The sequence below is a fragment of the Mus caroli genome, unplaced genomic scaffold (genome assembly GCF_978045245.1).
Source record: "Mus caroli unplaced genomic scaffold, Mus_caroli_1 scaffold_7, whole genome shotgun sequence".
Taxonomy (NCBI): Eukaryota; Metazoa; Chordata; class Mammalia; order Rodentia; family Muridae; genus Mus; species Mus caroli.
The window spans coordinates 14,727,647-14,741,929 of record NW_028227262.1 but is presented as its reverse complement, the minus strand read 5'-3'; the positions used below and the strand labels follow the sequence as shown (position 1 = coordinate 14,741,929).

Sequence of the window (14,283 nt, the reverse complement as noted above, 5' to 3'; positions counted from 1 at the left end):
GTGTCTCTGAAACCAGCTGCAGGGAGTTGGATGCTCACTAGCTGCAGAAGTCAGGTCTGCAATGCCATGCTCTCTTCTCTGACCATGTTCTTCTCTTCTCTCTTCTGACCCTTCTTCTCCTCCTGACCTCCTTCTTCTCTTCTGACCCTCTAAAGATAGACTCTATCAACATCTCCATCACACGTTGGCAGAAGAAGTGTTCTTCTATTTATTGTAAGTACACTGTAGCTGTCTTCAGACACTCCAGAAGAGGGCGCCAGATCTCGTTACAGATGGTTGTGAGTGCTGGGATTTGAACTCCTGACCTTCGGAAGAGCAGTCGGGTGCTCTTACCCACTGAGCCATCTCACCAGCCCCTGAAGAAGTGTTCTTAAACGGGTACTTCTCATCCCAAGTCCACATAGCCTTACTAGTCTTTAACTCACCGAGATTCTGTTGTCTGACTGTTCAGCAGCCTCCCAAATTACCTCCCCAGGTAGTCTCTCCAGGCTCGCCACACCCAACCTTTGCTTTTGCTGTCAGACTTCACTTCCTAAGACAAAGATCCCATTGTCCAAGACAGTTTGGGCCCCTTAACAGTTACTTCCCTGTGCGGTGCCGAGGCTGGAGTCATCAGAAAGCAAGTGCAACCACGCCCCTGAGGTTCAGGGGATCATGCCAGGCTGTTTCCAACTCTAGTCCAAATCTTCCTCCTTTGTCTTATGAAGCCTTTCTGCCTCCTACCCAGCACTGCCTCCCAGTTCCCTTTGGATGGATTCGACAGTGGGACGAAGTCTGCCCAGTGTTTCAGTGACCTCCATCCTTAAACAGTTTCTTAGATGACCCTCAGTTTCCACCACTGGACATCACTCTGTCTGATCAGTACACAGCTCTGGACACTAACACAGGTCCAGGCCCAGGTCTGCTTGCTTGCATTCTGGAGACAAGTTTGGACAGAAGTTGTTACTGCCTCTCTTTTATAGCCCATGACCGTCTGACCTCATCTGAGACCACCTTCCCTCCTGATATATGCTCATAATTTTATCAGCATTTTCTTTTATTCTTGAAAATGTTTTTTATTTTTTGTTTTTTATTTTATTAATTTATTTATTTGGTTTTTCGAGACAGGGTTTCTCTGTATAGCCCCGGCTGTCCTGGAACTCACTCTGTAGACCAGGCTGTCCTCGAACTCAGAAATCCGCCTGCCTCTGCCTCCCAAATTCTGGGATTAAAGGCGTATGCCACCACTGCCCAGCTATATTCTTGAATTTTTAAAAACAGATCTACTATGCATACAGTATTCTGCCTGTATTTATGTGTGCAGCCCAGAAGAGGACACCAGGTGTCCTTATAGATGGTGGCTTCCCATCTCTAGTTCTTGTGTGTGTGGCTGTCTGCCAGTCAAGTGTATATGCTCCCCACAGGAAAGAACTGAGACTTATTCATCTCTTAATCCCCCACACTGCTGAAACAAATGCACTGGGAATTTTTGCACATGGTAAGCTCATATCATTCTGCTACTTTGCCCACTCTCCTGGTGTCCTGGTGTCTTTTCCTTGCCACTTGGCTGTGAACAGCTGCATACTGAGGCCCACACGGTCCAGTGTGAGTTGATGCTCCAGTCGATACTCTCCCCTTCCTTTGCCTTGCCCACAGGTGTCCTTTGACTACATCAGGCAAGCTCCCACCCAGAGCTTTCGCACTCCCTCTTGTAGTTACTGGGCCACACTCTCTTTTCACAGATTTGGCATGCCTGTTTTCTCAAGCCCTCAGGCCTCTGTGGAAAGCCACTTTCCCTGGCCACAGTGTAGCACTTTCATCTCTTTCCAGTTTTCCATTGTTGCTCTTCCAGAGTGTCTCCCTTCCATACTCACCTTGTGTTACTTAGTGTTTATCTTCTGTCCCCTCCCTTTCTCTTACTACAATGTAAACTGCAACTTAATTTCCATCCCCAGTACCCAGGATAAAGCCTCCTTTATTGGAGATGCCAATACATGTGCAGAAAAGGGCAGCAAACAAGCTATGTGGTCATATAAACCTATAACCCAAAGGCTGAGGCAGGAGGATTGCAGCACATTCAAGACCACCTTGGATTACACACGAAATGCTTCAAAGCAACAACAACAACAACAACAAAACCCAACCAAAGAAAACCAAAACAACTCCCCACAGAAAGAAACAAGGGAGAGAATCACTTAACACATAATCCTAGCATTCAAAGGGGAGGAGAGGCAGGCACAGAGGCTGAGATAGGAAAGGAGGCCTGCTCAGGCAGCCGAAGCTACAGGGTGAGTTTCAGTAACGGAGCTGGGGTGAGGTGGGGGTAGGGGTGGGCGGGCGGGCGACTAGGACGAGGAAAGCATGCGAGCAAGAAAAAACAAACAAACAAAAAACAAACAAACAAACAAAAAAACCCAGCACGTTAACTCGAAGGAGCACAGTAAATATTTATTAAGTTGAATTAAAAGTGTCAGAAACAGGGCATGCCTTCCCCGGCTCTAAGAATAAGGCAGTTGAAGAGATGGGGATATGGAGTGAAAGTTGTCGCCTTGTATGGGTTTGCGGTTGGAGGGCAGCGAGGCTGCTCTTCAGACACAGTTGGGGCTCATAATTGCCCTAGGAGAGAATGGCACCTGGGAGCCCGGTTGCTGGGAGCCACTTGCCTGCCACCCCGTTGGGACACTTATCTTCCACGCAGGTGTTCTTAATTGTTTTGGTCTTCGCTTCTATGGCTAAACTCCTCAAAGTCTCAGCACTCCGGGGGGTGGGGGGGGTGGGGGTGGCTGGCGTTGCATGAGTGACACTTCTCAGAGCTATGTAAGAAAGCACCCGGAGTGGAAAAGATGACCAAACTTTACAAAGGACTAGGGGGTCTTGGAAAAGCAAACTTTGATGAAGGGCAGTGTGTTGTGGGACTTTATTCTTCTACCCGTGAGAAAATTTTCTCCCTGGTTTCCTTTTCCGCAAGTCCTTAAACTTTCTACAAGGGACTGCGCTCTGATCTCCGCCTCTTCCTTCACAACTCCATAGTATTTTTTTTTCTTTTTCTTTTTCCTTTTTTTACGCTTCGCTGCTACTACAGTAGGCGCCTGCCTTCTCAGTATTTGCCTTACGATCTTGGGTGCCTTGATTGTAAACAAAACACTTTAGATCCGTAGTGAGGTCGGCTAAGCTCAGCCTTTCTGCTGGCAGCCAGACTTCTTAAGGTGGAGTGGCCAGGACTGCTATCCGTGTGAGATTAACAGATCAACAAAATGGTGCTCCTGCACAATGCTGAGAGAGTCTGGCGGTGCAGGGACAGAAGTGTTAAGTTTCTGCTTTCATACAGACATTATTGTGATGAATAAAAAAAACCTTCTGAAGTGGATTGTAATCTCTCCATTTTTACATAAGAGCTATAGTTCACACAGAAAGAGGCGGAGGAGCTCCTTGCTGTCTTGTGATTGTATTTTAGTTTAATTTTTGAGACACGGTCTTACATAGTTCAGGATGGCCATGAACTCTCTGTGTAGTTGAGAACGGCTTTGAATTCCTTTACCTCTACCGTGCTGACATCTCTAGCAATTTAAAATGTTTATGGTGCTGGTGTCAAGGATGGACATATACCGTAGACATAAGGCTCACCCCATTTTACTGTGTTTTCTTCCCAAGTTCAGTAAACTAAGAAGGAATGTTAAATATGGGGGGAGGGGCAACAGCTGGGAGACTGGTGAGCGGGTTCAATGGGTCAGACACCTGCCATACAAGCCGGACAACCTGAGTTTAGCCTGCAGAACCCATGTAAGGTGTGTGTGTGTGGGGGGGGACCTGATTCAACATAGTCTTCTGACTTGTGCACACATGCATGCCATGATGAGTTTGTCCACATATGTGCACACATGCACGCCATGACGAGTTTGTCCACATATGTGCATATCATGCACAACATTGCAATAATATTTTTTTCAATTATAGTGTGTGTATATATATGTATGTAGGTAGGTAGGTCAGAGGTCATAGTACATACACCTAGCAAGAGTAGTCAACTCGCTCTCTATCATATGGATTCCGAAAACTGACCTCAGCATGTCAGGCATTTTGGCAAGCACCTTTACCTGCTGAGCCATCTCTTAGCCCAAATCTACAAAAACCAAGACAACCTGAACACAGTGGGGTGGACCCATAGTCCCAGTGACTGCATTTTGTTTTCAGAGACAGAATCTCCTGTAACACAGTCTGGCCACCAACTCAGCTATGCAGTCAAGAATGACAAATTCTTGATCCTCTTGTCTTGCTGAGCATCCTAGCTACTGAAGCTGAGGCAGAGCCCAGGAGTTCAAGGCCAGCCTGACCAACACAGTGCAAAAGCACCGCAAACAAAGCACCCCAGAAGAGGCAACTCCCCACCTTGGTCCCAACTGAACAGTGCAGAAGGCCTGGCTTTGAAGTCCACGCCTGGATGCTGCCTTCTTCCCTACTCGATGAGCCCCACCCATCTTTTTGGAATCTGTATTTCAGCTGAAGTAGTAGATAGTGATACCAAAGGCTTGTGACAGCTGCACTCGATGATCAAGGAGACATCTGTTGGGCATTCCAGACCTGGAAAGAGCCCTTTTGGATCCTAGTAAGAGAGGAGAGTCTGCAGACTGCAATCCATCCAAATCCAGACAAAACCTGGAACACTGAGGCCACCAGGAAGAAAACGGACAAAACCCAAACCAGCCGAGAATGAGGAGACTCTACCACCAACTGAATAGAAGTCCCCAGACAGGAAACCCGAGCATCAATTTCCTCATTGGTAAGAAGAGGCTAAACCTATCTAAGAACTTTCTGGACTGTTACATTTTGAATGCAGGAGGCAAGGCAGACACACACACACACACACACACACACACACACACACACATCCTGGCAAAGATGTGGCTAAGAAAACAAGTCAATATTCAGTCTCACCTACATCAGAGGAAGTTAGGAAAACCATGCTTCTTTGGGACACTCAACCAGAAATTTAATTTCCTGTAACATGTTTTGTGTTTAGCGCAAACCAAGACTGTCTGGGAATACTAGTGGGCAAAGCCCTTAAAATCTCACTGAACTCTGAGATAAGACAGGCCTGGCTATTCTGTTTTAACTTCTGTCACTGTGCTCAGCAGTGATAGAGAAATGTGAAGTTGCCCAAGGAGCTGAAAAAAACCCACCCAACATTACTAGATGTGGGTAATACCATGGTGGTGGTATTACAAATCACTTGCAAATCTAATCTTAGATCCTTAGGAAAGTGTTTTCACCCTTTAACAACCTGCCGCTCTCTAAAAGTATTTGCTTGTATTTGAATATTGTACTGAGTAGGTTGGAAGCAACAGGCTGGTGGGAGAAAAAAAGGGAAGGAAGGCGCTGTTGTAGTTGGCGTTTGGACTCAGGTAGAGGGAACGGCTTCGCCCGGGAAAGAACATAAGGGTATAAAGGCGAGTTCCCACACGCTATAGCAATGGCTTTCACTGTGCTTAGGAACCAAGAAAATCAGAACTGGCTTTTTCAAAATTTAGTGTCTGGGACGGCTCTAAAGAGAGGCTTGGGAGAGCACTCGGGGTTTTCAATCTCGAGATCCTTATGGTGGAAGCGCTTGGATTCAGAAACACCCTGGTAAGAGCGGTCAGTCCTGGCTCCTTTTTGAAACCGCCTCCTGGCCTGTCCTACATAGCAGAGACTTCTGGGGTCAGGCTAAGCGGCTGATTCCGCACCCCAGCTAAGGCACCCTGCCGGATGGGGGTGGGAGGGCTGCCCCAGGCCCTGAGCCAAGGTTTCCTGGATCTCTCGCATACCCTCCTCCATTCCCACCACGGCGAATGCAGGTGGGCTGTACTAGCCACCGAAGCTCCTAATAAGCCGCCAGCGACCTCGGAGCTCACTGGTCCAGGCCCTAGGTTTCGCGGGCAAAGACCTGGAGGTCGCAGTCGGGAGCGGTGGCGCGCCTGCCAGCGCAGCTCTGCAGCGCCGGGACCTAGATCCCCGGGTCCCTGCCTTGCCGCCGCGCTGGCCACTCCCCAGCTCTCCGGCCGTTTGGCTAGTTTGTTTGTCTTATTTTTAATTTCTCCGGGGCCAGCCAGAGCAGGTTTGTTGGCAGTCGTGCACCTCCGAGTAGTCACGCGACCAGCCAATGTCCTGGCGGCGATACGGGGAGGCGGCGCGCTCGGGAGCGCGGAGAGGCGGCGGCGCCGCGCCCGGGGCCACCTTAAGAGCGCGCTCGTCAGCCTGGGCGGAGCGGCTCCGGGAGCCGAGACCAATGGAGCTCCTCCTCTGTTTAAATAGACTTGCAGTGTCAATCATCTTCTTCTTCGTCAGCCTCCCTTCCACCGCCATATTGGGCAACTAAAAAAGGAGGGGGGCTCGTGCTTTTGGGGTGTTTTTCCCCCCTCATCCCTTGTCCCGACTCACTCGCGGCTCCGAGACTCGCGCGGCGGCAAGGTTTGGAGAGGGGCTGCGTTCGCGGGACCCACGGGCTCGCCCCAGCCTACGCTCCGACTGTTTGCCACCTCCTCCTGCCTCCTCCCCTCCCTTCCCCGCCCTCCAGTACACTTGATCACTGAAGCCTCGAGCTGCGCGGCCGGGGTGTCCCTGCGCCTCTCTACCCCAGACCTGCGCGCTACTGCGGCTCGGGCGGTCGCTCGCCTGGCTCTGCTCTATTTGACTGTCTGTGTGCAGTCGTAGAACTTCGAAGAGGGTTTTGCGCTCCGTCCGTGGCGTTTCGCTTTTGTTCGGTTTTGTTGTTTATTTCATTTTTCTTTTTTTCCGGAGAGAGGCGAGGCGGTGGTCCACACCCGCCCGGGGAGGAAGATGTCAAACGTAAGAGTGTCTAACGGGAGCCCGAGCCTGGAGCGGATGGACGCCAGACAAGCGGAGCACCCCAAGCCTTCCGCCTGCAGAAACCTCTTCGGCCCGGTCAATCATGAAGAACTAACCCGGGACTTGGAGAAGCACTGCCGGGATATGGAAGAAGCGAGTCAGCGCAAGTGGAATTTCGACTTTCAGAATCATAAGCCCCTGGAGGGCAGATACGAGTGGCAGGAGGTGGAGAGGGGCAGCTTGCCCGAGTTCTACTACAGGCCCCCGCGCCCCCCCAAGAGCGCCTGCAAGGTGCTGGCGCAGGAGAGCCAGGATGTCAGCGGGAGCCGCCAGGCGGTGCCTTTAATTGGGTCTCAGGCAAACTCTGAGGACCGGCATTTGGTGGACCAAATGCCTGACTCGTCAGACAATCCGGCTGGGTTAGCGGAGCAGTGTCCAGGGATGAGGAAGCGACCTGCTGCAGAAGGTAGTGACTCTTTGGAAAACTTAAAATGTCTGTCTGTCTGTCTCCCTCCGTAAGCGCCTCTTTGCTCTAGACCCTGTTCACTTGCTTTCTCCAGCGTGTTCTGCTTTAGCTCTGGGAAATCGAGCTTGTTTGAAGCTTAAGTTTGAAATACCTCCTATCCGACTGCTTGCCCTGTTTATGATTTTGAAGTCAGAAGCCGGAGATAGTAAGATGTGATAACTTCCCCAGCCGAACGCATCACAGTTCCTCCCCTCTAGCCAGCTGTAGATACGTGACAAAAGTTCGGATGTTTACCAACTGCCTCCTCCTTGGCTGGGGGGGGGGGGGGGGAGGGGGCGGCGGGTAAGAGACGTGGGGTATAGAATACTCCTTGTGTTAGTGGGAACAACCTTATTTTGTGTCCTTAGATGCTACCGGGGATGACGGGTCCAGGGGTCGTGGGTGGAGGTAGTGAGTGGGTTGTTCATCCCTTGGGCCAACTTCTGTCAGCCATTGTTGTCGATAATAAAGATGGTTTGTGTGTGTTCTCTTGAAAATTTCCCCTTGCCCCCCTCTTAGATTCTTCTTCGCAAAACAAAAGGGCCAACAGAACAGAAGAAAATGTTTCAGACGGTTCCCCGAACGCTGGCACTGTGGAGCAGACGCCCAAGAAGCCAGGCCTTCGACGCCAGACGTAAACAGCTCGGGTGGGTTAATGAGGAAGAGCACAAAACTGACACCCCAGCTGGGCTGCGCTCCCCGGGGGGCTGCAGACCCCAGGACTGCTGGTAGATTAGTTGCCTGCCAGGAGGAATTACTTTCCTTGATCGAAAAAATTAACACTGGGGAAGGCTGGAATCACTCGAGGGGACTATAATGCAGTATTTGCATCCCAAGATATTTACCTTAAAGTGGAACCAGAATGAGGTTCCCAAGCAAGAACTTGCCACCAAGACCCCAAAGGATAGGGACGGTCGTATCTTTATGAATCCCACTAAAACTTAGGCTGGGAATGACAGTTTTCCTTTCCAGTCTCAGTTCATGAGAACCCATTTCCCAGAGGTTCGTTTTGAGCCAATAACCTATTTTGAACCATTTGAACTGTTGAAAAATGGCAAATATATACTTACATGTATGTTCTTAAGAGAAAAACTAGGTACCCATAGTGCACATTTGGTTAGGAGTGTGAATAGAGCCGCCGTGGCTTGAGTTCTTTTTATCTTTTGCTTTTGTTCTGGTTTTTGTTTTTTTGAGATAGGGTTTCTCTGTGTAACAAACAGCTCAGGCTGTTCTGGGGATTGCTCTGTAGACCTGGCTGGCTTCGAACTCAGAGATCTGTTCTGTCTCTGCCTCCTGAGTGCTGAGATTAGAGGGGTGTGCCATCACCTCTGGGTACTTTTTTTTTTTTTTTTTTAAGTTGTGCCTTGTATGCTGATAAATTTTGGAGAGTGAGAAAGGAACTTCATACTTAAAAAAAAATAGAATGGAAAGTTCAGAAGTACTAATGCTCCCACAGAATTGATTTTAACCCTGAGGTTACAAAGCAGAAGTTAAGTGAACAGCTAGAGGAAGCAGCCTTCCCACACGTCAGCACCGTATGCTAATTTGCTGGAACAGGATGGTTTGGATGTTTATAGGGGAAATGGATAGTAGATGTTAGGACCAACTGAGAAGGTCCAACACAAGTGTGGATTTTTCCATGTGTCAAAAATCTCATCACCCCACTTACCTAATTAGAGTAACCCAGCCCCTAAATTTACATAGATTGACTATTCATATGCTCTAACTACTTATAATAGTTTATAAGCTCCTTATGAAGAAAACCAGCAGTCTCTATTTCTAAAGCCCACTTATAACCCAGCATACAAATAGATCTTAACAGTTTATTATTAACTTTTCAGGTCCTCATTTATTGAAATTTAAAAATAAATGAAGGAATATAGAGATGACACAGGGTTCCAGCTTGTTGTGTTTATAAATCATAAAATCATGATATACCTTCTACAGACGTAGCATTTTTTCAGAGATGGAAAATGGCCATTAGAGTCACTTTCCGTATTATACCCTCTATAAAGTTGTCGAATTGGATGGGAGTTCTTGCTAACTAGCCATCACACCTGTAGCTTTAGTTGCTTTCTGTGGCTTTTGGCCTAGCTTTTCAGATGAGCCGCCTGGATTTTTACCTGGCCTGTTCTGATAAAGAGGCATTTATTAGCCAAGCAACCATAAGACTCTAGTCAAAAGCACTCATGCAGATATGCTGCATATGAGTGAGAAATTGCAATTTTGTAAGCATTCCTCGACTTGGTGGGGAGGAATAATTTTATAATTGCATTTCCAGGTATTTTTCAAGATTACGAAAATATGCTACTCTGAAGTGGGTTCCTGAATCTCTTTTCTTTCTCACCCTCTTTGACCCAGATTTTATAGAGCGAGTTTCTCAACCTCTGCACTGTTGACATTTTGAGCCAAATTATTCTTTGTTGTGGTAGGCAGTCCTGTGCATTTTAGAATGTTTGGCATTATCTCTGGCCTCCCCCACAAGATGCCAGTAGCAATCTTCTTCCCGAAGCTGTGACAATCAGAAATGTCTCTTAGACATTTCCAAATGTCCCCTGGGGCATGGGAGGGTTTCACAAAATTGCCCACTTGTTAAGGACCCTGACTCTAATACCACACAAAGCAGAACAAAAATCCAGCAAGAATAGGATTGGAGATACCTGTAGTCTTCAGACCTTTAGTGCCTGTATTTATCCATCATCACTGAAGTATTGGTTAACTAAGCTAGTAACAAAATAATTTCTGTACTTTGGCAATGTTACTCTAGTGTCTTCTCCCTAATTCTTTTGTTTCTTTTGCAGAATTAAGAATATTTCCTTGTTTATTAGATACATCACTGCTTTATGAAGCAAGGAAGATATACATGAAAAAATTTAAATACATATCGCTGACTCCATTGAATGGACATCCTGTATAAGCACTGAGAAAGCAAAAACAATAACACTAAAAATTTTAGGCACTCTTAAACCATCTGCCTCTAAAAGCATTGGATGTAGCATTGCGCAATTAGGTTGTTCCTTATTTGCTTCATTGTACTACCTGTGTATATAGTTTTTATCTTTTACTCTGTAGCACATAAACATTAGGGATGGGAGGGCAGGGTGGGGCTGAGGAGTCAGCATGGGGGGGTGAAGAACTTGCTTCAATTTGTAGCAAGGAGAAAAATATTTGACTTGCATAAAGAGAAGCAACCTGGGTGGGGGGAAGGGTTTGAATTCCTTTCTTTAAAGATGTAGTGTCCCTTTCGGTAAGAATGGATCCTTTATTTTTAAAATAATCAAAATTTGAATAATTGCTACAGATGGTTGCTATTTATTTCTACATGAAGCTTATTCTCACTTGGAGGTTCTGAAGAGTCTGTTATAGAGCAAGAAATGGCTTAATTTTTTTTTTTTTAAATTGGAATTTACCAGTTTATTGTTCAGCAGTAATTACCCCAGGTAACACTGGGCAAAAATCTGGGGTGCATGATAGGGAATTCTGAATTCTTAGATTTGATTATCTCAGGTCATATTTGATAAGGAAAATTCTTATTTCTTTTTTTCACAGTGAACATAATCCTAAATCCTTGGATATTTTTAGAAGTCTGTAACTTTACACAAATAATGAAATAATTTTTAATTCAAAGTTTCTCACCCTACTTGTTAATTTGCCCCCAAGGAAAGTTTTTTTTTTTTTTTTTTTTTTTTAAGGAAAAAAAAGGACACTTGTAGAGTAAGTGAAATGGATACTACATCTTTAAACAGCGTTTCTTCATTGCCTGTGTATGAGAAAAACTTGGAAGTGTGCCTGTGTATATAACTCTGTAAAGACACTGAAAATTATACTAACTTATTTATGTTAAAAAGAGATTTTTTTTTTAATCTAGACAATATACAAGCCAAAGTGGCATGTTTTGTGCATTTGTAAATGCTGTATTGGGTAGACTAGTACCCCCCCCCATGCTGTATTGGACTAGCCCTGCCCCCCCCCTTGTTAAATAGCATGGCTGTGCTTAAAAGGTTGCATACTGAGCCAAGTATAATTTTTGTAATGTGTGAAAAAGATGCCAATTATTGTTACACATCAAGCAATCAATAAAGAAAACTTCCGTAGTTATTTATTGAGTGCAACTGTCCTGTGCTTTACTGAGCCTGAGCTAGTCAGCCTGGCATGCTCCAGATACAATGGGAAGGGAAATATCTACAACATTTCAGTCCGATGATTTGTGTGGGGGGGTGGGTGATGGGGGTGGGGTGGGGGATGTGAATATTCTTTGTGGCCATTTTCATCTTAGTCCTATATGGGTAGGCAAGGCTTACTGGAAAGAGGAAAAGCCACATTTTCATGTAAGACTGTCAGCAGTCCCCATTTAGTTAAAATATTTATGTTTTCTAGGATATGAGTGTGTGAGAACCAAAAAGGGGGGGGGGCTTACATAAGTGTAGTCTGATCACACATCTGCAGTACTGAAAATGAAAGTGATGGAACGACTTCTCTAGATTCTCTATTTACACTTTTGAAGTGGCGATGAAAATCAATGTCCTTACTCCCACCCTACCAGCCCTGTCCACAGTAGCCCAACACACAAATCCTTAAGAACCAAGTTTTTTCCATACTCGTAGGTTAAATGAAATTGGTCATACATAAATTCTTCAAATTTTGAATATTTATATAATAGTTAAATTCATCCGAAAAATAAGTTAAAATACTAAAACAGAGTCTTGTGTCTTCATATCTGCTCAGCAGAGATGCATAATTTTTTTCCTTAAAAAATACAGAAATGGGCATTTTTAAAGCCAGGTTGTTCAGAAATAATTCTCTAAATAACACTCTTATTTTAAAAATGTGGTTAAGGTAGAAAGTAAATTACAAGAAAATTTATGGGTAAATTGTGAAAAATCCAAATTTGGGTTTAAATTATTCATTGAAATACTACCATTTATATCACCATACCCAAAAGGGATTATAAACAAGGTAGTTCTAGCATTTTTTACTAGGGTTTTGTTTGTTCTTTTGTTTTCTTTCTTTTTTTTTTAAATAAAGCAAGAGTTGGTTTTTCTTCCTGTGCGGGATGGGAAAATGATCTTTTGGTCGCTGGGCCAAGTCCTTCAAGTAGGTATTATTTTAATTAAAGACTAAAGGTGTTTTTGTGGTTCTGTTTAAAACATAATATAAAGGGTGGCTTGCAGGAGGACCAAGAGTCAGAAAGTCAATCCAAATTGGGAAAACACCTCTGTTGCTCCACAAACCTCATTTTCCTTTCATAGCTTTTTTTGTTTTGTTTTGTTTTGTTTTGTTTTTTTATATGAATTTTGAGAGATTGCATTTTAGGAATGGTGGACCGGGAAGAGGTGGATGCTCTCTGCGCCAGGCACGTCCACAGGAACGCATCCCCCCCCGCCCAAGTTACCGTGCCCTCCATCCTCCGAACGCCTGTGTCAAGCCTCCACATACAATCTATGGTTCAAATGGTCCTTTTCCCGGGACCTGGACTCCTGCGCCCGCCGCGAACGTCCCTTTGCGGGTTTGCGGCCGCCGGCGTCAGCTACCCGCTACCCCACTACCCTTGTCACGGCCCGATAGTCTCCCCAACTGTCCCGCAGCCCCGATCCCGCCCGCTCACTGTGGCAACTGCTGGTCCGGCTGGCTGGCGCCTCAAGACCAAAAGTCTTTAATGTCGCCGGCTACTTGCAAGTCCCGCACTGCCAGGGTGGCTGCGCGCAGTTCCCGCGCCCCGGGCGCCCGCAGGCCGCAGAAAGCGGCCGCGCCTCTATCCGCGCAGCCCGGCTGGGTTACTTCTTAGCAACCTTCCTTCCTCACCATCGATCCTCCAGACGAAGAAAATGACTATGGAAGGACCACGACCCTTCCCAGAGGACACCCCGCCGCCCACTGAGCTCTGGGGGACTTGCCCGAAGGGACCAATTTCCCGGAGTTCGTGGACCCTCCAGGGCAGCAGCCCGCTCCCACCCCTACCGCAGGGCTCCAATGATCCGCAGCCCCGCGGATTTCGAAAGCCTTCCCGGCTCGCTGGCGGCTGAGCGACGGTCACCGAAGCGCGCGTAACTGTGGAGTACCACTGCCGCTTTCGGGGATAACCCCTGCCCTTCACCCTGCTTGCAAAGTGCCCCCCACCATTGCATCCTTGGCTGTCCAGAACCGCAGACCTGGGCAAGGAAGAACTGGGGGAAATAAGGATTTGGGGAGGGGGCCGTGATGGGTTAGATTGGGGGACTATGGACATTCACTAGTGGGAGGGAGCAGGCAGTCGGCCTTTCAGGCCACTGTGTGCCCACCGCCCTGGCCGCACCGAGCGACCTTTCCTGGGAGCCAGAGAACTCTGCCTTCGCCATTACACCATCATCACCAGAAAACACGATTGCTCTTCTAGCGCTTTGAACTAAAAGGTGTTTTGTTTAGAAGTCCACTTAGGATCCCTGATCTGTTTTTCAGAGCATGGATTCTTTTTCATTTGCCATCTTTCACCTGAGCCACACCCTACTCCTGCCCCCCCCCCCGGCTTTAAAAAATAATAAAAATAAAGCAAAAAAGAAACCTTGCAAAGGACGCTGAGGGGTAAAAGGGCCATGGATCCTACTTAGAAACCTATGGGGTCATCTCCCTTATTTCACTCGCGTGGGGTTGTAATAGGGTGGGGTCAGCCACAGGCAGATCCCGGAGAACCGAAAGTGCACTATTTCCACGTACACTCAAGTCCCTCGGGCCTCCATCCAAGTCACAGACTTATCATATATAAGGACTCAGCAGAGGTAGGAACCAGAAATTAGGAAATCTTAAAAAAATAAAACAAAAGAAAAACCCCTTAACCATGCTTTGGGCGCGAAACCTCGACGCGCCTCTAAAAGGAACGTTAAGAAAAAGGCCGGGAGAAGGGCGCGCGGTTCGGGCGCCGGCCGGGGGATTGCATCATTTGCGGCTCCCCCTCCAGAACCCGGGCTGAGAACCGCAGCCACCATCATGGCGCTCGGGTCGGG

General features: G+C 46.9%; 1 protein-coding gene across 1 annotated transcript; it reads left to right on the top strand.

Moving 5' to 3' along the window:
* Positions 1 to 6,285: 6,285 nt before the first annotated feature.
* Cdkn1b (cyclin dependent kinase inhibitor 1B) lies at positions 6,286 to 11,418 on the top strand. Its single transcript, XM_021165634.3, has 4 exons — positions 6,286 to 6,423; positions 6,754 to 7,267; positions 7,826 to 7,953; positions 10,108 to 11,418. The coding sequence occupies exons 2-3, from the start codon at positions 6,793 to 6,795 to the stop codon at positions 7,942 to 7,944; spliced, it is 594 nt and encodes a 197-aa protein (XP_021021293.1). The 5' UTR covers positions 6,286 to 6,423; positions 6,754 to 6,792; the 3' UTR covers positions 7,945 to 7,953; positions 10,108 to 11,418.
* Positions 11,419 to 14,283: the final 2,865 nt, after the last annotated feature.